Source organism: Tupaia chinensis, unplaced genomic scaffold, assembly GCF_000334495.1.
Source record: "Tupaia chinensis unplaced genomic scaffold, TupChi_1.0 Scaffold000113_1, whole genome shotgun sequence".
In the NCBI taxonomy this organism is placed as follows: domain Eukaryota; kingdom Metazoa; phylum Chordata; class Mammalia; order Scandentia; family Tupaiidae; genus Tupaia; species Tupaia belangeri.
In genome coordinates this window covers 5782070-5808223 of record NW_006159577.1, presented here as the reverse complement: position 1 = coordinate 5808223, position 26154 = coordinate 5782070, and the positions used below count along the sequence as shown (strand labels likewise).

General features: G+C 44.8%; 1 protein-coding gene across 1 annotated transcript in view; it reads right to left on the bottom strand.

The window, feature by feature from the left end:
* The window catches only part of FGFR2 (fibroblast growth factor receptor 2), a gene marked incomplete in the record, with an annotated part of 126079 nt that overhangs the window by 82223 nt on the left and 17702 nt on the right, over positions 1-26154 (bottom strand). Inside the window, 2 exon segments of the mRNA XM_006143947.3 lie at positions 9486-9563; positions 10461-10727. Of these exon segments, the coding sequence (XP_006144009.1) occupies positions 9486-9563; positions 10461-10727 (345 nt within the window).

Below are 26154 nucleotides of genomic sequence, written 5' to 3'. Positions count from 1 at the left end.
AAGCCATCCAGCCAAGTTGTCAGAGATTCCTGTGCGGCAGTGACAGGCTACCCCTCAATTCTCTGTCTGACTGATCCCACCAGAGCGAATGCTAAGAGCACACAGATACAACAGCCTAACTAAAGTTTCCCTTTAAGATGTCAAGTTCACAAATTTTTTTTAAAGCAAGATGCTGAAGGGTAGGCACTATTTTGTTATTTTACGGTGGCTCTTCCTGAAATAAACTAGCTTTACGTGAAGCTTGGAGAACTTGCAAGATCTAAACAAATAATACCACCATTAAGAATAGCTCTACTGTATCGTTTATTAGTAGCTTCATGTCCTCTATAGATCCTTCCTCTCTTCACTATGCCCTACCACTTCTGTAGTCTAAACATATGGAAATGCCAGGGCTTCCCAAGGATGGCAGCTGGAGAGAACCATGGATCAGGCACCTTGGACACGCTGGCTCCTCTGCTTAATGAGATCTCTTTCATAACAAGGCTCATGAACACCTTTAAAAACTTTCACTTGGAGAGAAACTGGTTTAATAAATTAACTATCCACAAAAAGCAGAGATGATTTTTGCTCACAATACATGCTCAATACAGATATTTACTCAACGGCCTTATTATTATTTTTTTTTAAAAAAGAGGTTTTTGCCTTAGCGCGCAATCATGGGGGGAGTGGTCATGCAGCAATCCCTTCTCCTCCATTCTCCTCCTCCCAGGATCTTGGGCATGCACGCATATGCACCCGGTGTGATTTTGAAGCACCTGGGATTTGAACCACATGGAGTCCAGCAACATAATCACTATGCCATCCGCTGGTCCTGACAAACTTATTTTAAAAATGAAACAAAAATATAAGCCAAAGATACACCAAGTCATTTGCTATCAAGTGTATGAGCATCTGCTTTATATACATACCTTCTTTGGCATGACCTTAAGGGAGTCTGAAGAGTGGGTTTAAAGTTACAGAATTGTGGTGTAAACCTCCAATGGCCTAAAAAAATGAGTTATACTAAATTGCCTGTTAAACAAGTTAACTTCAATGATAGGTATGGTCCCTTCAGCTCTTTGATCGTCTGATGTAACATGTAGCAAAAAGTTGATGTTTTCTTAGTCATTATATACTAATGACAAACAGATTAAAGAAAGACCCTGCTACAACGAAGGAATGGATGAACGAAAAAAATCTTATCAAGATATAGCATACCTACTTATCATTTTCTGCACTGAAATAGTTATTGCAAATGAGTGGTGATGTTAAATAAGCAGAATTTTGTTTTAATATACCAGAAGTATCTTAAGAAAAGGTGAGTAAGAGATTTATAATCCCACAGTAACTCTTCTCAAAGCATTTCAACACAGAATTTTTCTTTTTTTTTAAAGAATTATTTTATTTAACTTTATTTATTATTATCATTATTATTTTCCAGTTTGATCAGAGAGAGACAGAGAGAGAGAGGAAGTGAGAAAGCAAGCCGCCAGATCCAAGACTTGAACTGTGGTCGACTGTGTGGGAGTCCAGCACCTTTAACCACCATGCCACTTGCTGGCCCCAACACAGACTTTTTCTTTACCATCTCCATCTCACAGTGGAAATAGTTATTGCAAATGAGTGGTGATGTTAAATAAGCAGAATTTTGTTTTAATATACCAGAAGTATCTTAAGAAAAGGTGAGTAAGAGATTTATAATCCCACAGTAACTCTTCTCAAAGCATTTCAACACAGAATTTTTCTTTTTTTTTCAAGAATTATTTTATTTAACTTTATTTATTATTATCATTATTATTTTCCAGTTTGATCAAAGAGAGACAGAGAGAGAGAGAGGAAGTGAGAAAGCAAGCCGCCAGATCCAAGACTTGAACTGTGGTCGACTATGTGGGAGTCCAGCACCTTTAACCACCATGCCACTTGCTGACCCCAACACAGACTTTTTCTTTACCATCTCCATCTCACAGTGCAGATTTGTCATGCTTTCTTCATCATTGATGTGTGTTCCTAACCTCAAGGTGTCTCTTTGCTGAGAAAGGTTCCATCTGCTGTCTGCTGACCAATGAGAGCAAAGCACCAGAGTGTAGGCCCCTAGCCTATACCATGGGCACTCACGAGTTTACTGGATGGGTGGCTAGATGCGAGGATAGACAGATGAACAATGACTGTTAACTGCTTTGGTATAAAATAAGGGAATTGCTCTGATAAGACACCTCCTAGTTTTAACATGCATTCCAGATATCTATGTGTGAGGCAGGTATTGATTCTGTCAACAAATGGTAGGATTATAGTGTTTCTTTTGGTCTTGCAATTTAAACTCAAAGAGAAACCATAGGCTGCTGAGCCTGCCCCCACAAAAACCTTTACGTATTCCAATACTGACATCTAAGGTTTATGGTCTACTCTCTCTGGAACCAAAAAGAGAACACGGCCCAATAATTTAAAGGAAAAACATGGAATCATATTACAACATTGTACCATAAGAAACCTTAGGGACCATCTGGCCCAAAGGCTGATGTGATCAATGTCATTCAGGAAGGTTAAGTGATTTGATCAAGGTCACACGGCCAGGGGCCGAGCTCAGGCTAGACTCAACTCTCCAGCTCCCTGAACAGTGCTCTTTCAACCACTCCAGGATGCCCTTTGAACTCTCCCATGGTAATTAAGTCAAAAGTTCAAGATTTATGTGAGCTGTAGATACTGATGACTGCCAACTGTATTTTTATTGATGCAAAAATTTAAAAAAAAAAAAAAAAAGGCATAGCCTGTTTCAGCTCCTAGATTAAGTCTCACAAACTCCCTAAAGCCCCACTAAGGCCTCTATCTCAAGTCTATAATTAGGGCTTTTAAAAATATCACTAATCAGAACATTTGAATGCTTTGACCCCTGACAGCAAAAAAAAAAAAAGTCTCCAAGAAATCTCCCCATTCAAACAGTAAATTTCAATTCATTTGCTTTCAGTTTAGCATGAGAAATTTCATTTTAACAGCAACTTCCTGACAAGTGAGGCATATTATCATAAATTTGTTTTCAAAAACCAGGCAAGTTACCCACAAGTGAAATAACCAAATCAACTGAGACCCCAGTTATCCCGTAAGAATTCCCAGGATCTGCCTCCATCCAGCCAACTGAATGGAACATCATCACCAGCCTTTGTGATAAAATGCCCAAACCAATTCATTGATGAGGTTTTTATTACAAAGGATTTTCCAAAAATTCAGGAAGTCTATGAATTTTGTTTTGTCATTCGGTTCCTAGAAGCTTCAACATAGCTAAGAAACCCACACTTAGCAACTTAGATACAATCTCTACCAAATAAATAAATCACAATTAGAACAAAGGTGACTGTGACCTGTTATTATCAGCAGGTTAATCGATGAAAGGAGTTTGGAATCTCAGAGGCCAAGTACCTTCATTTTTCCCTAGTTACTTAAAAAAAAAAAAAAAATTGCCTTTCTCCCTGACATGGAGTACAGGCATCTGCAGGTCTCAACAGGAATGAAACCAAAATAGAAAATTACCTTGTCTCTCTCTTCACTCCACAGAAAGAACCACTCCAGCAGCAGCGATCTTGATACAGCTGTCTTGCCATCACTTCTCTCTCGTAAAGCAACAGGCCTGAACTGTTCATCAATCAGGTCTGCCCAAGAACTAAATTTCAATCACTTAAACACAAGCTGGAGATAATAAAAAACCCTCGAATAAACAGGCATACTATTTATTTGCCGTCAAATAACCCATTACGATACCGAGTACCAAGAAATGGCAAGGATTAGTTAGTAAAGTTGCACAAGGAGACTTCAAAAAACTCATGGCAAATGGAATTAAAGTAGGAATTAATTTAGGTGTGAATTCATTAAAGTGTGAAAAACAATATGAAATCCATGCAGTTTTTCATAATACACATTTTCCATGAGTTTCCGAAGACTTCCCCTTGTACTTTCCTCTGCTAAAGCATAAATTCTGAACCTTTCAAAACCCTCAACCTGGATACCTTTCAACAATTAGCATTTGAAATTGCAACTTTCTGTCCAGAGAAAATGTGCTTCACTGAGGGGCACATGAAGCAGCATTATTCCTGGCAGGCAGGCTTGCAATGACATCACAGGATTGCTCTGCTCAGGAAACGTGCAGCGCTGGTAAGGTGTGAGGTCATCAGCTAGTCAGCTGCTAAAATACGACCGGAGAATGCCCCTTACTCTGTGATGGAAGAATCTGACTTAAAAAGGGGAGGGAAAAGTCAGATCAATCAAATCAGGCCCTGGCTGGGTTTTTCAATGCATGTGCAACAGGATGTTAATAGGTGCTATATTTTAAAAAGGGTCTTATGGTCAATGAGTTTGGAAAAGCCTGGAAAAAGACAAAATTAAACAGATGGTTTGCGATAAAACTTCTCAGCACTCGTACTATGCTGATGGGCACTGTAAATCTCCAAGAAAGGGTCACGCAGTATTTTCCAAATTTATTTCAAAATACAACTCACTTTTGGCAGAGAATTATTCTGGACTAGGATTCCAAGGAATAGTCTTTGGGAAACACCAACTTATTTTCTGAATGCACAGACCTACACAGTGCTCTGGTTTTAATGAGAGCCATACAAAATATCAGTGAGGATTGTAATTCTACAATCCTCATTCAGAAGATTGTAATTTTACAATCCTCATTCAACATCCAGACTGGTTCTTGCCCTCATGCAGCAAGCCGTCTTCTGGGAACAGCAGGCCTGAAATGCTATGTTACATTGCACATGATGCAGTAAAACAGAACGCATGAATGCTCAAAATGAGCCATTTGACCTGCCTGCGTAGACCAGGAAAGCCTACAAAAATGAGTCACTGTTGAGTTGGATCAGGTATGATGAGTTAAAGAGCAACCTGAATATTGCAGAACATTCCTATAAAAATTGAGTAAGACCTTGATGTTAATAGATACCAGTTTCATGGCCAAAATTCAACAATCATGCCTTCTTTTGGGTCTTTATTTATTTATTACATGAATGACACAGAGAAACAGAGAGATACAGCACCCACAAAAGGATCTTGATAACACAATCCATGCCCCAGCCCCAGATAGCTCAAAGCACAGGCACATGTGAGTCCAGCACACCGAGGGAGCTCTCTGGCCCTAAACCACAACCTTCTTCATGGGACTGCCTTACAGAATATCGCACTTCTACCGCCGTACCACCGTCCTGCCTCTGCCTTCATTCTTGATTGTTATCTTTGCCACTGTACTTGACTACCATACTTTCTATACTCGGTACAATATCTAAGAACTCTACCAGGTGGATAAGCTTGCCTTCTTTAACCACCAAATTAGACAGACAATAGCATAACAGCAAAGGGAATAGCACGCAATCTATTTCTCTAACTAGAAGATACAGAACTAAATATGTAATGTTTTGACCCAAAAGAGAGAAAAACCTCCTTAGAGAAGTCTAAAATTTCACTGTCAGAACAGGATCAGAGCATCATTTACTAACTTTACTAAACAAGAACATCCAAGCATACCCTGTGGCATTTCCAGACAACAATCAGAAAGCACCAAAGGAATCAGTTTGGACACATGGGTGTTTTCCAGGTGGCTGAAATGCAAAGAATTCGATGCTTCTGCAATTTTCCCTATTAATCAGGTCAGGCATTTGACACTTGAGGTGGCAAGAAAACTGTTTTAATGGCAACATCCCCTTTCCTGCCTTGCCAATTACCCTAGCCATGGCATTCCTCTGTCCACACAGGCCACAGCTGCTTAAGCTCAGCAGCCCCAGGCTGCACCTGTGAATCAGACCAGCCTAATCACACTAACAGATGGCAGAGGCCAAGTAGCCAGCTAAGAACTGCTATCACTTTAAATAGCATCTAATGTTTCACAGGCACCAAACAGAGGCACCTCCCGACCGCAGTATCTCCCTGGTACAGCTAACACCAGCTCTTAATCACCGCAGAGCACCCATTTCAGAGGCAGAGTTGGTGTCATTTGAGAGCTAATTATGAAAAAGCCTGTTTGCAAGGTGAAGGCATGACAAGTGCACTGGTGGCTGGCACTCATTAGATAAAGCACTCTACTGCCTGGCCCACGGCAGCCGGGACTAGTGTTCACAAGAAAACCTGGCGGTCCACAGCAGGTAATCCTTCTGAATCATCAGAAACAGAGATCCTATTCACTTCAGCCTGGACCTATCTATACCTTGCTGTTAGGTAACCAACACCCTGGCTGTTGCATTTTATTACTTCATGTAGCTTCATGGTAACATGCTAAGTCACCACCAGGACACACAGCTTCCATGCACGCCAGCAAAACCAAGCTGTTGAAATCTGATGTCCCAGTCAATAGCAATGGCACCCACATGTGGGTGTCAGTTCACAGCTGTAAACAACTATACAAGCATTCTCACTCCACCCTCCACACAACCCCGACATACCCACATGCAACAGCCTACAACCAAATCACAGCTCTGCCTTTTCCTAAGCCACAAGTTTCCAATCAAAACAAGAATATCTACTCTCTCCACCTTATCAGGGTATTGGTGGTAGTGCTGACCGAGCTAAGAGTCAGCAACCAGCACAGAGCCTGCCCAGAGCAGGCCCTCCACTTGGCCTCTAGTTTCACACCAGAGCCAAAGATCTAAAGAAGCAACATGCTTCCTATATCAGCATCTTATTATTAAATAATAATAATAGCTTCTTTAGAAGGCTGGTCTAAGTCACTGGAAGATACTTTCACTCACCTTATTACCACTTTTTTTAATGAACAAGACTATAAATGGTGAACTCTCATTAAAGGCAGATCTTCAACACTGAATCTTTAAACTATCCTTGTTGCATTTTAGTTTGCATTACAACTGCATTTCTAATTGAGAGGGTCTGAAGAGGGACCTGAGAATTTGCATTCCCTTAGATCTCAGGTGGTGCAAATGCTGCTGATCCAGGGACTTTAAGGACCACTGCCTTAAGCTTCCTCTCTGCCAAAAAGTAAAAACTACATAAACCAAAACATTTTCCTTTTTGCACAAGCTGCTGGGAGACTCAGAGACAAATCCAAATCTTAAGTAACTGAACCCAGGGGCCTAACATCTATTTTCTCTTTTTTCTTTAAAAAGGCATTGCCCAAAACAAGGCCTTTCCAACAAAAGATAGTCTTCAATAAATGGAACAACTGGACATCCATATGCAAAAATATTATTCTAGACACAGACTTCACACATACTCCCCCAAAATTAACTTGCACAATCCATGAAAGAAAAAACTGATAAGCTGGACTTCATGAAAATTAAAAATTTCTGCTCTGTGAGATACTGTCAGAGAATTAAAAGACAACTCACAGACTGAGAGAAAATATTTGCAGAAGACATATGCGATAAGACTGTTCTCCAAAATACACAAAGAACTCTTAAAACTCAACAATAAGAAAACAAACTATCCAGTTAAAAAAAAGGGGGGGCCTAAAGCCTTAACAGACATTACACCAAGGAAGAGATACCATGGCAATTAAGCATAAGAAAAGATATTTCACATCACATGTCATTAGGGAAATGCAAATTAAAACAACAAGGTATAACCACATACCTACTAGAAGGGCCAAAATCTAGAACACTGACAACACCAAATGCTGACAAGGATGTGGAACCATAGGAACTCTTGCTCACAGCTGGTGAGAATGCAAAATGGTACAGCCACTCTGATGGGTCGTTTAGCAATTTCCTACAAATCTAAACATATTCTTACCATACAATCCAGCCAGCACAGTCCTTTGTATTTACTCAAATGAGTTGAAAGCACATGCCCATACAGAAAATTCTACACACAGATATTTGTAGCAGACCTTTGCATAACTGCCAAAATATGGAAGCAACAAAGATCTCCTTTAGTAGGTGAATGCATAAATAAACTGTGGTCCACCCAAGACAATGGAATAGTATTCAGTGCAAAAAGAAATGAGCTCTCGAGCCAGGAAAAGACATGGAAAAAAATTAAATGTCTATTACTATATGAAAAATGCCAATATGTAAAAGCTTCCAACTATATGACATTCTGAAAAGGGAAAAACCATGGAGACAATAAACAATCAGGAGTTTCCAGAAGTGAGGAGGAGGGAAGGAAGAATGAACAGAAGCTGAACACAGGAGAATTTTAGGACAGTAAAACTATTTTAATTATACTATAATGGTAGATATATATCATTTACATTTGTCCAAACCTATAGACTATATAACACAAAGAAAGGCTGAACCCTAATGTAACCTATGGACTTAAGGTGATAATGATAATATAGCTCATCAACTGTTGACAACATAACCTATCACTCGGGTGAGGATGTTGAAAGGAGAGCCTCTGCATGTGTGGGGGCAGGGCATATGGGAAATCCTTGTACACTCCTCTTCATTTTGCTGTGAACCTAAAATAGCTCTAAAAAAAAATAAAGTCTATTTTTGTTTTTTTTTTTTAGAAAAAGGCCTGTCCCTATTTTAATAATTGTCCTATTATGTAGCTCTTGTTTAAATTTGCAAAATCAACTTAAATCCTTTGGAAAAAAAGTAAAATGTACCACATAAGCAATGTACAATGTACCAATAACCAATGTACAATCACTATGAGAACATTCCAGCTGTGTCACTGAAGGTTGTAACTAATGTCATATTTTACTTTCCTCATCAAACAAACATTCACAAGCACTCTTCTGAGCACTGCACGTGTATTAACTCATGTAATCTTCATCAAACTCTCTAAGATACTATTATGCCCATTTTACAGTTGAAGGAACGAGTCCAGAAGTTACATGAGAAACACAAAGTAGTCAAGCAGGAGTCACATCCAGGCTGCCCAGCGCTAAGAGGTCACGTCACATTCTTACTCACCGAGTGATAGCGCTGGTGTTAATGGGCTTAAAATAAGCAACCAGCACTTGGCTGTCTTCCGAATGCCATACACAAAGGCAGGCACACTTCCTTTATTTCCATCCAATACCATGTTTTACAAGGTCAGGGTTTATCAGCCTTCACACTGGGGGATGTTCGGGTCTCCATCTTGTTTGTGAGGGGCCTCTGCCCACTAGGTGCCATCAGCACCCCCTCCATGTGACAACCAAACATTGCCAGATGTGCTGGGGGAGCAGGAAAAGGTAATCACCCCCAGTCAAGACTCACTTAAGCCAACCATGATCAATTATATATGTAAAGGTAAGCCAGATGTTACGTGGTTCTATTATTTTTATACCTCTGAACAGTGAGAAACCAAAGGGAAAAAGAAAACCAAAGAAAAAACAGTAGTAACTGCTTTTGAAAAGAAAGTGGCTACTGACACAAGAAGAAAGGACAAACAGTAGAGAAGGGTATACAGCAACATCAGTTTATTCTCAAGTTTGAAAGTGAGGAGAGGAGACACAGCAGGGAAAAGCAAGGGCCGTACGACACAGCAGGGTGCTGAAGAGTCGACAGGAAGACAGGTTACAGTCAGCAAGTCCCTCCACGCTCTCCTCTCTCGTGACGTTCAGAGTGGCAGTTACTTACTCTTGTTGTTACTGTTCTCACTGACAAAATCTTCGGAGCCATCTGTGTCGTCCTCATCATCCCCGGATGAGATGGCATCTGTATTTAAAAAAAACGTATCTGTCAATGTGTTTTTGCAAAGCTAAAGGTTGCAATTATCTAAGCTTAGACCTTCTCTATAGTGAATACATCTACCCAGGAACCTATGCAAAGAGACTGAGACCGTGTTTAGTTAAGATGGTTTTAGTGGCTTAAATTTTCTCTCCATGATGACAGTTGGTCTACATTATCATGATTCTCAATGTTTTCTGCTTTCACATTATTTAAAACATGCTATGAAATTGGATTCACTGGAACTGGATTTGAAGCTTCAAACGGCATTTAAATCCCTAACAAATTTACTGATTGCGTAACATCCAAAGAGTTTTTTTTCCAACAAAACCGTTCTGTGTTCATTCGGGGTTCCCTTCAAGAAAGGAATTAGTCTCTAACAAAACTAGCCTCTGTGTGGCCCTTCCGATCCTTAACCAACATTCTGAAAGAGAGTTTTAAACTTGGCCACAAAGACCCTGAGTCCTGTCAGGTTCCTCTCACTGCATGGGAGAGGAAAATCAAGGAGAGAAACTCAAATTTTGACAAAGGAATCAGAAATCTCAAGTACCCTCAATTTTTTTTACTAGCATCCATATTTTAACCCTATATTCTAAATGCCAACGATGTCAGCGGTACAGAGGGAAAACAGAGTATGTTTTTTACTTATATAAAAGTGTGCTGTCTTTAAAAAAGCAGTGTTACTTTGCACACGAGAATTCTGTCATTCTTAATGACCAGCCTCTCTGGTGCACCAGGTCCTATGGAAGAACTTCCAGAACAGATCAATCACCAACTCTGAAGCTGTGAGCGTGGCGTCTAATTAGCAAATCTCACTACGATTTTACTTGGCCAAAAACAAATTTTAATGAGGGGAGAAAGCATAGTGCTCGCAGGCCAACTCACCTGTGACATTCACCATGAAGTACCAAGTTTCACTGTCTACAGTCCTAGCAGCAGTACAAGCATAGAGGCCGGAGTCTCTAGGCGTGGCGCCTTTTATCTGCAAGTATTCCCCAATAAGCACTGTCCTATTGTTGGGCCCCAAGTGTACCCCATCCTTAGTCCAACTGATCATGGCGGCATCTTTCAACAGGCAGCGCAACTCTAGCGACTCCCCTGGCGCAGCCACGTAAACTTCTGGTTGTGAGATTTGGTATTTGGTTGGTGGCTCTGCAGAAAGGTGGGAGAGAGAAGATGGAAACAGATGGGAAAGAGAAAGAGGAGAGAATGTCCAACAAAGGTCAGTGGAGGCCCATTTATTCCCAGGAGAAGCTGTTCTTGTTGTACGAATGGCCCCAGCAGGCATCCATCTCTCCCTGCACCCCAGGAAGCCAGGAGGGGATTAAGCACCTTAAAAAGCATCCTGAGGAATCCTCCAGCAAAAGCCATCCCTCCTGAGTTTCCACATACTACTGGGCTTTAAAAACAAACCAAAACCCAGCAAGGAAGAACATTCCACAAGAACACATTGAAATTGATTGCCGACCCAGAGCCTGCCTGCATTGTAACACCTGGGAAGTTCTATTACTGTGGCACGTTTCATTTGTAAGAACATTGAGTTTTACAGATTTGTTCATCCAATAACCGCCCCCCCTCTCACACACACACACACACATACACACACTCACATACACACCCCCCTATTAATCTAGACTTGGCCTGTTGTCATAAAGTCATGTTTCTTAAAATGAAATGTCTCAAAATAAGTGTTTGCGGTCTGTAGTTTCCATGAGCTCTCAGGTTCAGATCAGTACTTTCTGGTCTAGAGACCTAATTCTGTGCTGGGTGAGCTGGGTCATGCTATTCTCACAAAATGATAAAAATTTGGAGGTCTTAACACCAAAAACAAAAAGCAAAATGCCCTGAGAGCTGAGAAGCCATTCTGCTGCACTTTAACACTAAGCAGGGCCTGAAGCTGCAAGGACGCTGCTGAGGGCTGTGTGTCCCTCATTCCACGATAGGAAGCTGTATCTCACCCCACAAGCCCCCAGCGCACAGATCTGGGGTTCTTCGGCTCCCCTATGCTTTTATCTCCTCCAGGGATGCCCCTTCCTTCCTCGCTTTCAGTTTACCCATTCTTCAAGCGCTGCTCACTTGGTGAGGAGTCACTGGGCTCAGTCACCCTGGCCAGGAGAAGTGGCTCTCTCCCTCCATCACACATCCACCCACTTCACCAACTTCTGGGCATGAACCCCTTTTCTCGTGAACGTGTCAAGCAGGTACCAACATCCTACAGGGAGGGCTCAGGTGACACTCTCTGCTCCCCACCCCAGGCCATACTTGGCATGCACAAGGAAAGTGGCGATGTTGGAACATGATCACAGTCCCCAAATAAATACAGGAACCCAGGAGTGTCCAATGCACACAACGTCTCTAAAAGGGGATGGAAAGAAACCACTGCCCTTTAAGAAGAACAGTCGGGGCTGCTGGCTGGGAGGTCACAAGGGTCTGTGAAGCTGACTTTCATCCCTCCATTGAGAACTGTGAATGGTACCCGGAGTCCCAAGTCCGGAAAACACAACACGTTCCACCACTGGAAAGGCTCCAAATCTGGGCAGCATCACAAATCACAAGGCGATTGTTTTGCCCAGACCCAACTCAAAAGAACCAGTCTCCCACATCAGACTGAGATAAAGTCAGTTCATGTTTCAGTCCCAGTATTAAAGGAACAACAAGGGGGCCAGCAGGTGGCATGAAGGTTAAGGCATTTGGATCCCTTGTGGCTGACTTCATGGTTCAAGTCCCAGACCCAGAGCCCTGAAACACACACCTGACATATGTGTCCAAAATCCAAGGAGGAAAATGGAGGAGGAGGATTGCAGCATAGCCATCCCCTGACTCCAGAGCATGGGGGGTGATTTCTCACTTTCTCTGTCTCTCTCCAGTGAGCACAGGCACCTTGCAGCAAACTTTTTAAAACTGGAGCCCCATGGCCCACACGCATCTGGCCCAAGAAATCCCCCTCGTGACCCTCATCAACAGCCAACATGAGAAGCCCAAGGTTTCCCAAAAGAGGCACCTCCAAAAGCATACAAGCCAAGAGGGGCCCAGATAGGCCCAGATATAAGTAGTCCGTGGACACACACAGGTAACCCCAACAGAAAGAAAAAGGCACAAGTCAATTTAACCTGAACGAACACACCCCCTCAACATGAGCAGAAAGCCCCACCTGATAGGCAAGTTATGTTTCAAAAGTTAGTTTTTCTCACTCAACGGCTATTGACTGAACACTACCATGGGCCAAACTTTGATCTGGATATACAAGAAAAAAGACAACGACCCTTACATTACAGTGTGAGTAACAGACAATTAAGTCTTTAAAAAATAAAATGGCCTTACGTGTCAACAGGATGAACACAATCAGATAGCAGGACACGCAGAAAAGGGGGCAACAGCTCCTTCCACAGCAGGAGTTGGCAGAGGGTGGCCCACAGGCCAAAACCAGCCCTGGCTTGCTTTTGTAAACAGTTTTATTGACACACAGCCACACTCATGCACTAACATACTGTCTAGGGCTGCATTTGAGTTACAAGGACAGAGCTGAGTAACTGCAACAGAGACCCTATGGCCTGCAAAGTCTAAAGCCTTTACAGTCTTGCCTTTACAGAATGTGCTTCAATTCCTGTTGCATAGGATGACCAGAGAAGGCTTCTCCAAAGAGCAGACATTTGAGCTAGGAAGAACAAAGGGAAGTTTTGAAAGATGTTGGGAACTTAGTTGGAAGGTTCTCAGATCTCCCAGGGCTATTTAATTCATAATGTGGCTGAACAGAAAGACTACTAAACATACTTTGAACTCTGCATTCTGAACAGAAAAGAGAACATGGGAAAGGGGAGGAGGATTCAGTGTGGCCAGAAATCTCAGACCCCACTCCCACTTACGGCATCCTAGGGACGCAGATTCATATAACAGCAAAATCAACAGGGCTTAGAAGGCTACCTGTCCCAGAGCCTTCTACAGCTGGTTAAAACAAAGATCAGCTGGATCCCATGTCCATGTCTCCAACAACTAATTACTGAAACAGCACTCACGATGTCGGAATGAAATTCCCATTGATTAGCACGGGTCATAACCAACTAACTGTGACCACATGGCATGACCAGCAAGTCACCAAGAATGTTAAAGGGATCTGCTTTCCTGAGCCAGAATTGGTCATTGGGAGATTTCTGAGCAGGGAAGCGGCAGGGCACACACAGAGATACTTCCCTGCTTTAAAGAGGACCACGCAGCCAACCTGCCTTTGTCCTGCCTTTCAGAAAAGCAGCCAGTCCCTGTGTCCCTACGCATGTAACGGGATACCCTGACTGCATTAGGGATAAAAAGATAGATAAGCAAGGCACTTGCCATTGTGATGCAGAAAAATTCTCTCTCCTGATAAAGACAGAGTTATTTCTCCATGTTTTTTAAAAGTGTTGAGGGGCCAGCAGGTGGCTTGGTGATTGAGGCACTAGACTCCTACATGGCTGACCATGGTTCAAGTCCTGGACCTGGCAGCTTGATTTCACACTTTCACGCTCTCTCTCTCTCTGGTCAAAAGTAATACAAACAAATAAGGTTAAATAAATAAGTAATTCTTAAACAAAAGAAAAGAAAGAAAATGTTGGGCCAGACAATGGCATGGTGGTTAAAGCAGCTACACCCCACATGGCCAACTGTGTGGTTTGATTCCTGGACCTGGCAGCTTGAGAAACACACCAGGTGAGTGTTGAGCATGCCCACAATCCTGAGCGTAGAACGGAGAAGGGACTATGGCATGGCCATCCCACAGAGGGGTGATTCCTCACCAAGATACCAACACTCGTCAATCTCTGAGGGAGGAACATGGAATGGTGAGGGCCTCAAAGGCAGGGACTGCATCTTGTTTGGGGCATAACACAGGAGATGCTTAGTGAATGGGTGTTGCCCTAGATGAGAAGAGGATGAACCCTGAGTTCCTCTCCACTCCTGCTTAACCTCTCAGACTCAGTTTCCTCTTATGAAGAGCAAGAACGAATGCCCAAAGATCAGCATGGTATCTGTCAGGCTCCAATGAGTCAACAAATGTGAACCTAATCTTCCAACTACAGCACACCAGGTCCCTATCACTGCTTCTCTTCAAAACTGAAGATACTTACCCCAATTTTAAGCACCACTGCTTTCAGAAGATAATCAGAAAACATCTGGATTTTTCTCTAGACAAATCTGGCTCTGGACACAAAATGCTTTTACTGATGGGCTCCTATCTCAATGGACAAGTAAGATGACTTAATGTACTAAAAAAATTTTTTTGGGGGGGACGGAAATCCAGGTCAAAACTGCCATCCAGTTTTACAATGAGATAATAAACTTCAAGGACAGCATACAATCTTCCCAAAATACATCAGTAAGATAATAATGTTAATCATGAAAGAAAGCCGTCAGGACTTCAGAGACTCTAATCAAGAACCCCTGCCTTGTTAAATTCCAAAAGCGAAGACTTCTTCCTCTTCCCTCTAACCGTGTCATAAAAGGCCCAGCTTGGGGGTTAGCAGTATCTTAGTAAACAATCTAGCAATATCTCTGGACAAGTGTTAGGGAGAAGGGAGAATGAGTTAATAAAAGCCAAAGGAAAAATGGAAGGGAGGAGAAGGCTGGGGAGAACCAGAAGAGAAGGATGTAGGAAAGCAGAGGATGAGGTGGAGACACAAGCTAGGGAGAAGCAGAGCCAAACCAGTCCCCTCCCAGACCACCCAGCAGCACCTACAGCCCAGCTTACAGGTCCTTGCACATGGAGCATGCATTAGAGACATTTTGGGCCAGTGTGCCAACAACCTGGAACCAGACAGCTGGCTTGACAGAAGCATCTCTGTCCCTGCGCCTGCCCCTGAGTCCGTGTACTTTCTTCAGGGCTGTGGCTTCTCTTCTGTGTTTGAATACTCCAGGTGACCTTATTGCCCACTCTCTGCAAACAAGCACTCCCTACGTCTTCTGCATTTACCTCCACAGCAGTATTTACCACACACTGTTCTGTGGGGAACCAAGACATTTGCTAATCCCTCTGACATCAGTTACTCTGGGCCTGCCATACCTGGGTGCCTCCCTAATACTGATCACCTTCCACTGATAGAGCCACACCCTCCCTCCTTCCGCCATACTGCACGGCCTGCTCTGTGACTTAGGACAGCTGAGACAGGGCCAATTTAACCTTTTATAGCAATATTAACATTTCCTGGATTTAACGTTTCGGTGCTATGGCATACTTGTTACCCTTCCGCAGAGCACAGAGCCCAAGATATCCCTCCTCTGCTCCTGCCAAAACACTAAAGGGAGAAAGTTCCAGAAGCCATTTTGCAACACACCAAATGTTCCACAGACAGAAAATATGTTTCCACATTTATTTTCATAATATAAATTAAAATTCAAGAAGAAGTGAGCGAGCTGGACCAAACACACAGTAGTGTTGGACATTCTTTGTCACTGTTACCTAAAATTGCTAAACAAATAAGGCAACAAGTTTACTTTCTGGGAAGGCTCCACACGCTGGTTTCTACCTGCTGCCAACCACAATGCTGGCATGGACAGCTCTGCGGTGCAGAGGTGTAGTTTCAGCCATTTGAATTTTCTCCCAGAAGTTTCAGACACTTGAGAAGTGCCAGCAGCATGTTATCAGGCAGCTTCTCTTCAGTAAATGACGACTTTTTTTTTTTTAACTTGCCAGAGGGCGTGTGCACTTTCTGCTTGCCAGAGAGAGTGGGAAAGCAAAAAAGTGACCCCCGTGAGGCATGGTCATGCCACAATTCATTCTCCTCCATGTCTCTCTCCTTTTGGGATTTTGGGCACACACCCAGCATGATTCTCAAGCCACCAGGTCCAGGCTTTGAATCACTCAGCCATGTAGAATCCAGTCACCTTAACCACCAGGTCACAGGCTGGCCCAACTCTTAATGTTTATAAATGAAAGAGAAGGGTACTTCTATAGTTAATGAAAATAAGTGGCATAAATATGGGCCTAAATGATGGTGCAGTAGCAAAATATGGCACTCAATAAGGCTGACCCACATGAGAAGGTTCTGAGTTCATGTCCTAAGCCCTCCCAGAGTACTCTGGGCACACACCAGTCCAGGATTCTGGGCTGACTGAAGCTGGGGATGGGTCACAGCACTAGAACCCTGTCAGGGGTGCTGTTTTTTTCTTTTCTTTTGTAAATCTTGCCAGAGGGCACATGTACTTGCAAGAGAGGGACAGAGAGAGAGAAAGTAAGAAAGCATCTCCCATGAAGGATGATCACACCACAATCCCTTCTTTGTCATGTTTCTTCTTTTCAGGATTTTGGGCGGGCATGTATGCATGCCTAGCATGTTTTGTCAAGCTGTTATGTCGGGGATTAGAACATTGTAGTCAGTCATGTGAGATCCAGCTGCCTTAACCACCACACCATGGGCTGCCCCAAAGTAGGATGCTATCTTTCTAATTCTCTTCCTCTCTATCACCCATGGAATGAATGAACTTAAAAAACTAATAAGGGGCCAGCAGGTATCATAGTAGTTAAGCACTGGATTCCTACATGGCTGACCACGGTCCAAGTCCCGGACCTGGAGGCTTGAAAATCATGCTGGGGGGCCAGCAGGTGGTGTGATGGTTAAGAGCATAGGACTCCCACATGGTGGACTGTGGTTCAAGTCCTGGACCTGGCAGTTTATTTCTCTTTCTCTCTGTCTCTCTCTGGTCAAATAAAAAAATAAATGCATAAAGTTAAATAAAATAATTCTTAATAAAAAAATTTTTAAAAAGAAGAAAAGGAAAGGAAAGAAAATCATGCTGGGTGCCTGTGCATGTGTGCCCCAAATCTCAAGAGGCAAATAGAGGAGAAGGGATTGTGGCATGGCCACACACCCCCACCTCCGCCGTGGAGAGGTCAATTTCTCACTTCCTCTCTCTCTCTCTCCCCTATAACAAAAATCTCTTTTTTTCTCTCTTTTTTTTTCTTTGAGAGGTTCCCACTATAGGGCGTGTGCACTCGCCAGACAAAGACAGAGAGACAGAAAGCGAGAAATCACCCCCCCCAGGGGGATGACCACGCCACAATCCCTTCTCCTCCGTTCTCCTCTCGGGATCTTGGGCACACATGCACACATGCCCGGCATGAGTTTTAAGCCACCGGGTCTGGGATGCGAATTGCAGTCAACCACGTGGGAGTCCAGCAACACAGTCATTAAACCAACTGCTGGTCCCACAAAAATCTCTTTTAAATAAATAATAAAAGGACTGAGAGCCAGCACCTGCACATACCCTGTGTGTAACTCCTGCTCTGACCTAGAAATTCCTCGTGCTATTATTCTTCCAGGGCTAGGAGGAATTTAGAAGTAAGGGGCCAATTGGGGAGAACTAGAAACTGAGGCAAGGGCTGCCGGACTCACCAAGTCCCTTAGCAGATCAGGGCAGAGGTCGTGACCTCTCGGTGTGACACCACACTGATGTCATTAGATACAAGCTGCGTGAGACTCCCGCTCCGCTTGTTTACAAAGGGAAAAGAATCCTCCGATTATGTGACCATCACCGAGGAGGAGAAATCCTGTAAAAATCAGGGAAGGCCGGGGCTCGGGTGGCTTCACTGGCCGCGTCCAGCTGAATTCCTCGCCGATGTCACAGGAGGCCGTCTTGAGACGACTGGAAACAGCTAGAGAGACTTCGGGAACGGTAAGTAAGCTATTTCAGGTAACACTTCGTGTTGCCAAGCCAGCGATAGCAGCACTTCAGACTGTCACTTTTTATAATGTTTGCCTATAAACTTTCCCATGTGGTTTTTGAAATGGCGCCCAAATGCAAACAGAGAACAGATGGGAAACCTGAGTCTCGCCCTGTCCGATCATTTCACGGAGAATGGACGGCAGATTGAAACTGTTACGGAAGAGGAAAGCAATTTACGCAAAGGGACAGCAAAATACACTACCTTTCACAAATTAAGCCTTTTCTGGGTTTCCCAAGAATGGTGTCTTGTCCAGTTTCTAGGTGACCCCAGTTCAAAGATGCAGCAGGAAACCCCAGAGCACATCCCACTGCAGTTTCTCCCCCTACAAAATTCCGGCATCTGAACACAGTGCTCCAGGAAGAGAAAAGAAGAGGGGGAGATAAAGCCCTGAACTGATTCCTCTAGAAGGGAAAACAGACAGAGGGAGGAAGAAAAACGAGAGCAGTGAGGAGGAAACGAGAGAGGAGATAGGATAAAGAGGAGGGAAGGGTACAGAGATTGGAGACAGAGGAAGGGAACGGGCATGGCCATGGCCGGCAGGCACGTCCTGTCCGGGTGTGGGCTGCAGGGATGGACCCATTCCTACCTCTTGGCATGGCTCAGGGCTCCCACAGGAACCATAACAGAAGCAGCTGGGGCAGGAGTAGTAAAGTGGCTTTGGTTCCTGGTGCCCCCCCCCCCCGACATCCCCCCCCCCCCTACAAGTCGAATAAATGTCACAGCTGTGGGACTGCCAAATGTCTTGACAGAAGAAACACACAGAACCAAGCTGCAAATGTCACCACAAAGTCACAGCATACAAAGCACATGGCAAAGAAGTGGCAGCTGCTTCTCCCTGTCCCAGTTAGCCTCAGCTTGCCCTCAAGGTCTTTAAGGTGTCCTGTAGGGCCACGCCATGGTCCTTCAAGATACCCAATTCTCTGTCCATGAGAACAGCATACAGGACCCCTTGTACACACAGAACTCCTGAAGTATTTCTCACAACTTGATCTGAGGGATGCTTAACAGAAGACACCTGGCATGAACAGCACAACTCTTCAGTAACCCATGATGGTTTATAGGACAGAGGCTTTGGGAGAGTACATCCTGGGCCCCCCCCCCCCCCAGACATCCTGCCACCCTGTACAAGTCGAATAAATGTCACAGCTGTGGGACTGCCAAATGTCTTGACAGAAGAAACACACAGAACCAAGCTGCAAATGTCACCACAAAGTCACAGCATACAAAGCACATGGCAAAGAAGTGGCAGCTGCTTCTCCCTGTCCCAGTTAGCCTCAGCTTGCCCTCAAGGTCTTTAAGGTGTCCTGTAGGGCCACGCCATGGTCCTTCAAGATACCCAATTCTCTGTCCATGAGAACAGCATACAGGACCCCTTGTACACACAGAACTCCTGAAGTATTTCTCACAACTTGATCTGAGGGATGCTTAACAGAAGACACCTGGCATGAACAGCACAACTCTTCAGTAACCCATGATGGTTTATAGGACAGAGGCTTTGGGAGAGTACAGCCTCTTTCTACAGCAAAGGCTCAGCAGAGCTGGCATCAGACCCTACCAGCAGAAAGAGATCAGGAAGTGGGGTCCCTCACAGTGAAATAAAAAATAACTGCCTTTGGGCCTGGCTGCGGGGGTGCATGCTGCTAAGACACTGTGTTCTAATGGCTGGGACCACATGAAGGGCCCAGGTTTGAGTCCCATTCTAAACTAAAGGGTAATGCAGCAGCATGTGCCTGTAATCCCAGGGACTGGGAGGCCAAGGCTGGAAGGTCACAAGTTAAAAGACTGGCCCAGGCAACCGAGCAAGACCTGGTATTGGGGGTGGGAGGGGGACCAGGTGTCATGATGCACTCATGTAATGCTGGCTAGAACACTGAGGCAGAAGGATCACAATGCAGTCAAACTGTGCCTTTCAGAAAGAGCAACAAAATAAGAACTGCCTTTGCATGCCCTACCATGAGGGTACTGCACAGACAGTGAAGACAGCACAGGCAGAGCAGGCTGCTTCAGCTCAGACAGCTTCAAAGCTTCCCCTTTACAAGAACGGACTTGCAGGAAGACAAAAATCCTGACATCAAACACAGCCCTTATAAGGCATAGGTACTACTTGTTCTTCAAGGGGGGCTCGGGAGGGGGGAACAGAAACTCTGCACATACAAAGCTGAAAGGTCTCTAGCTCAAGAAATACTGCCATCATAAAAACAGAGACAAAAAGAAGTCAGAGCCATGAAACGGGTAAGTCAGAAGACTGAAAGGCTGCAGCATGCTCTTCCACCAGTTGCCGGGGTGTCCCGCGGACACAAGCTAGGACTTCCAACGCACCTTGTTGGCATCGCAGGTGCCGGTCACTGCCACGAACAGGTACCTCTGCTGCAGTAGCTTGACGGTTTCCGAAACGCTAGACAGCCTCACATTCCTCATGATCAGATGGGATAAGAGCTAATGTTTCCAACATGGTAACCATTAAAATGATGTATTTAGGCACACCCTCATATAATTGTAGGTCTGTCTTCGAGAAAAATGGTGCACGAAAGAAATTACATTGTTGCCCATGAGAAAATTAAAACCAAGAAAGAGTACAGTGCCTCAGAACTCACGGAAGAGTGAGTTAGCATCACCTGATACGCAGACCCAACATGGAAAGCATCACTCCCAATTTTCTCTTATCCCCTCTCTCTTTTGAACCCGAGACTCCAGTCTGTTACTGATAGTGTTCTTCCAAAAGGGAAGAGACACAAGAAAAGCTTTTCTCCTTGGTCACAATAGTTGCATTAAACTGTTTCTCTTTTTTTTTTTTTCATTTCTTTTCTTTTTTTAAAGCTTTTTGCCATAGGGCACTTGAAGGAAAGAGTCAGTGAAAAGGAAAGTGAGAAATCACCCCACCGCCCACCAAAGAGGGGTAGCCATGCTGCAATCCCTTCTCCTGTCGGGATTTTAGGCATTCATGCCCAGGATGATACTGGATCCAGACTCGAACCGTAGTTGAACATATGGGAATCCAGCACCTTAACAACTGCGCCACCTGTATTAAATCTTAATTCCCACCAGATCGACAAACTGTATTGAATTGGGACCGTTTACATCAAATCCCCTAGATATCAGAAACTTTGCTTAAGCAAATTGAGCCTTTGTTCCAAAAGCATTTCCCCAAGAAACAGGCCATTAGATAATAAAGCACCCAGAAAGTAGAAACTTGCGCTACAAGTTGCCTCCAAGTACCCTGCGCTCCCCAGCTAAGACGTACAATGAGGAGTCTGTGTACACAGTCACCTAGTCATCTCGGTGACAGGCCTACCTTCTGAAAATACACACGTTGGACATGGCAGAGAACGCTGGCACTTCCTAAAACCTTCATGGTTTCTTAGGGTACACTGTTTCCAGGAAAGTCCTTTCATCAAAAGCTGACCCTGCTGACCAAAGACCACCAGGAAATCTCACTTGTTTTCAGCAGAGAAAACAAATTGAGCTTTATACGCCGTGTATCACTGCAAGCAAAAAGGGATTGTGGGGGACTCGCGAGGAGGTGAAAGAGTGAAGAGGATGTGCCTGACCTTTATTAAAACAATCATTAAGGTCAAGTGGCCTTGCAGAGGTGTCTCCCTGAGAAAACGAGTATCTTCTCTGGCACTGAACTCTAAGCCTCTGCCTTAAAAACATTTTCATCCCCTGAGTCCCGATGACAGGGCTTGCCCCAGGGCAACCTTCTTCATTTTATGAAGAAGCCACCTCTCTAATCAGTTGTGCCTCTAGTTCCAGGCTGTATCCGAGTCCTTCACGGTAACTCAGAGTTAGGCTCTGGTCTCTTTTGTCCCTTCCCTGATGACTCTTCAGAAAAGACAAGGATGGGGATTTTAAAAGTATAGACTTTGAACAGATTTGAGTCCCAATTCTGCCCTTGAAAAAATTGTGTGACTTTGGAGCAGGTCCTTGGCTTTTCCCATCCTTCATGTATTTATTTACAAGAGTAAATAAGATGGCTCATAGGGGACCCTACCACAGCGCCTGCCACCTATGTACCAGCCATCAGAAAGACCTGCTCACTGGGCCAGCAAGTGGCGTAGAGGCTGGGGTCACTAGATCCCACATGGCCAGGTAAGTAGATTGAGTCCTAGGTTCAGCGGTTTGAAATACACACCAGGTACGTGTGCATACGTGCCCGTACGTGCATACTATAGCAAGTTCAATAAAAAAGAAAGACCCTCTGGGTAAAATCATTGCTCCTCTGCTGAACGTGAAAGCCACCTAACCGGTCTTTTCAACAGGGAAAGATGGAATGTTAGACAGGAGAAGGGATCTATCCCCCTATCACAGTTTAGGGCTTACTTATCTTTACACATCATTCTGGTTTTTGCTGGCAGGTGTGCATGAATCTCTGTGTACAGAAATATATAAGATCTTCTTACCCTTCTAGGAACTTCTCCCTCTCTGTCCCTCCTGGATCTGTGGATATGCCCAGAATTCCACCTCTAATTCTTCCGGTTGTTTTCCTACCTTCACTCTCCTCCACCCCTGAGGCTTCTCCCACCCCCTCCACGTCAATGCCACTCAAGTCCCTGCTTACAGGTTCACATTTCCACCTGCCCGAGGGAGGAACGCATGGCCTGGATGTTGACAAATGTCCTGTCCAAAATAAACAAGGGAGCCTCTTCTTCCTCCCGTTCCTCCTCCACTGGCCTCTGGCTAAACGGATGCATCATGTCACGGCATCCCAGCTCATATCAGCTCAGAGCCCCTCTTATCCCCCGCCTCTCCTCAGACTGCCCCCATGCCCTTCACCCGTAGCCTAACTCTGAAACATCTCTGAAAGAAAACAAGGGCAAGATTTCATTCCACGGATCCACTCCAGGCTCCTTCACCTCTCCAAAGGCCTTCCACGATGCCCCAAACCCATCACCCTCCCGACATGGCCACTGTGGCCCACCAGTGGTTAGAAGGAAAAAGCAAATCAGACTTCCATACTCAGACAGAATAAAACCCAAAGAACATCACCCACACAAAGGCTTGGTTTCTCCAGAGCCCAGATCCCTCATTCTCTCTCCATCGCACTGTGGCTCATCTGTCTACACAGGCATTGTTCTACTACAGCATACCCATTCTGCTATTCTGACAAACTCCTATTCGGTCTTCAAAGCCCAGCTTATTATCTCCTCTGAGAAATTTCCTCTAATTCCTATTAAGACACTGCATTGCTCCCAGCCCCAAGACATCACAGTTCTTTTTATCCAGCTAGTGAACGCATAGCCAAATATAGACTGACCTCTCCATTCACCTCTCCCGGTCCACCCAACAAGCCTACAGGGAGCTTTCTGAGGGGGATCAATGCAGTGCTTCTCACACTTGACTATACCTAAAGTCCACTTGGACAGTTTGTTAAAGAACAGCTTCCTCAGCCCCACTGCCATGTCAGGCCCATTAGGCCTGGGGTAGGGGCTAAGAGTCTGTACTTCTCCCAAGTTCCCAGGCGAGGCTAATACTGATGGTCCAAGGACCACAGTGAGAGAAGCTCAGCTCTAGCATCTAAGGACAGGAGTTTGAGACCCGCTCTGCCAGCACTGAACTGTGTCAGCGTGGGCAGCCCGTTCCTATGGCTGAGCCTTAGAACCGTAGTTCCAGGCTTCTCCACTGAGGGTCAAGGACAAAACTGGGGCTGCCTAGGAAAACCTTTGTACACCCTAAAGTGGGGAGCACAGCTGAGAGAAAGCACTCATGCCAGGCAGGGCCCCTGCCTGCAGGTCTGCCCTGGTCAGGACGGTCCTGACTCCTGTTGCTCTGTTTGATGCTAACTGGTCAGCAGACTGCTTTTCCCAACCATGTGAGAACCTCAACTTGCATTCCTCTGACTTAAGAGCTGGGTTTTCTTTCAAAGGAATAAATCTGTCACATGATATATATCTAAGTTACCTAAGTGAGGATTTCTGAAATGTTCCCAAGTGGAACTGTACACTAGAACCCCTTGAGCCAAGGATCCCAGCAGAGCTCAGGGGATGAATGACTTAGAGCATGCTGGGATAACCCTGTGGACACCACCAAACTGTGGTAAGGGGTCCAGTGGTTGTGCCTCACAGGCCCAGAAGCTTACACTCAGTGTGAGTAATTGGCCCACATTCCAAAAAGCATGCCCCAAAGTCAGCTGTCTGTCTGCATTCCAGAGGCCAGTATCAGGGACAGTCACCTTTCCACACATGGTATTACCTGGGGCTCCTCAAAGCTGCTGCTTGGACAAGCTCATCTCCTCAGACCAGCAGAAACATTCAATACGAGGTGCCTATTTCAGCTGGTTCCATGGCCTAGTAGTTAAGGGAACTGAATCTCCCGTGGCCAACTACATGGTTCAAGTCCCAGCCTCAGCAGCCTGAAAAACATACTGGAGTAGGCAACTGACTAGGGGTGAGGCTGGCAAAGATGGGGAAACATTTTTAGAGGGAACATCACATGGCCAAGAAAGGAAGAGGACTATTTGAGGAACTGCAAGACGGTCAGTATGCCCGAATTGGAAAGAACAAGAGGGCCAGCCCAGGAGAAGGAGATCCTTCTCTGCCCCGCTCCGCACCCCAGGAGGTCCGCCACTGAGGATCAAAGCTGCTGCTTGGACAAGCTCATCTCCTCAGACCAGCAGAAACATTCAATACGAGGTGCCTATTTCAGCTGGTTCCATGGCCTAGTAGTTAAGGGAACTGAATCTCCCGTGGCCAACTACATGGTTCAAGTCCCAGCCTCAGCAGCCTGAAAAACATACTGGGTGCATGTGCATGTCCCAAATCCCAACAGGAAGAAGAAATGAAGAAGACACTATCGCAAGACTAAGCCCCAACCAGGGATGCATTCTTCCTTGCCTGGGAAGACACACACCCTCTGGCAAAGACACACACCCTCTGGTGTGTGTAAATAAGGAAACAAAATAAATAGTGCATCTCAAGTGGGCACATTTGCCCTATCAGTCCCATAAAGGTCAGATCAATGTCCCAATCCTAGTTGACATTTTTCCCAAGCCTATAGAACAGGGCCTGCCTCAATAAGTATTTTCTGAATAGAGGAATACTTTTAAATTGGCCCCAACTATAAAAGAAAAAAAAAAAAAAAAGGAAAGGGGAGGAAAAAGGTTAAGAGTTGTTCCAGGAGGGCAAGGCTGCCTCCTGCTTTTTCAACTCAGAGCCTTTTAGGGGTATTGTTCAGCAAGTTTATTTAAAGGGCTTGGCCTTTCAGCTCTCAGCAGGACCCCAGTTCCAACACTCGTTCAGAGGCTGCAGATGTGTCCCTGGACAGGTCCCCCAGCAGCATCCAGCCATTTGCAAATGAAGGGACAGCAGCTGGAGGCTGGGAAACAGATGGCCCTCCTCATTTGAATGGGTTTGATCCTGCTGCTGAGGGCTCAGCAAGTTCAGGCCTGGCCAGGACCAAAACCTCCAGGAAGCTAAAGGCACAGATTTGTAGCCTGAGGAGTCATCAGCCAGCAGCTGGATGGGAATGACCTCACAGGGAGGTTTCCCTAAGTCGCTTTCGGGCAAAGGGAGCCTCCAAGATAGGCGTTCCCAGCTGGGTTTGAACCGCAGGACCTGAGAAAAGCAGGTCAGAGCCACAGGGATCACTTTTCTCTGGTGTTTTACTGATAAAAGAAAAACGTACCCTTCTCCAAGAGCCTGTGCTGGAGAACTAAAATCCACCTTAATACAGGAAATTCCAAATTAAGATATGGCGCCACTATAGTTAACCTTTCTCCCCTGCCCTAAACCTCGTATTTGCATAGAGGTATACGCTGCAAGAAAACACTTTTTTTTTTTAATTTTTTTTTTTTTGGAGAGATTTTCACTGTAGGGCGCGTGCGCTCGCCAGACAGACAGAGAGAGACATAGAGACAGAAAGCGAGAAATCACCCCCCAGGGGGGATGGTCACGC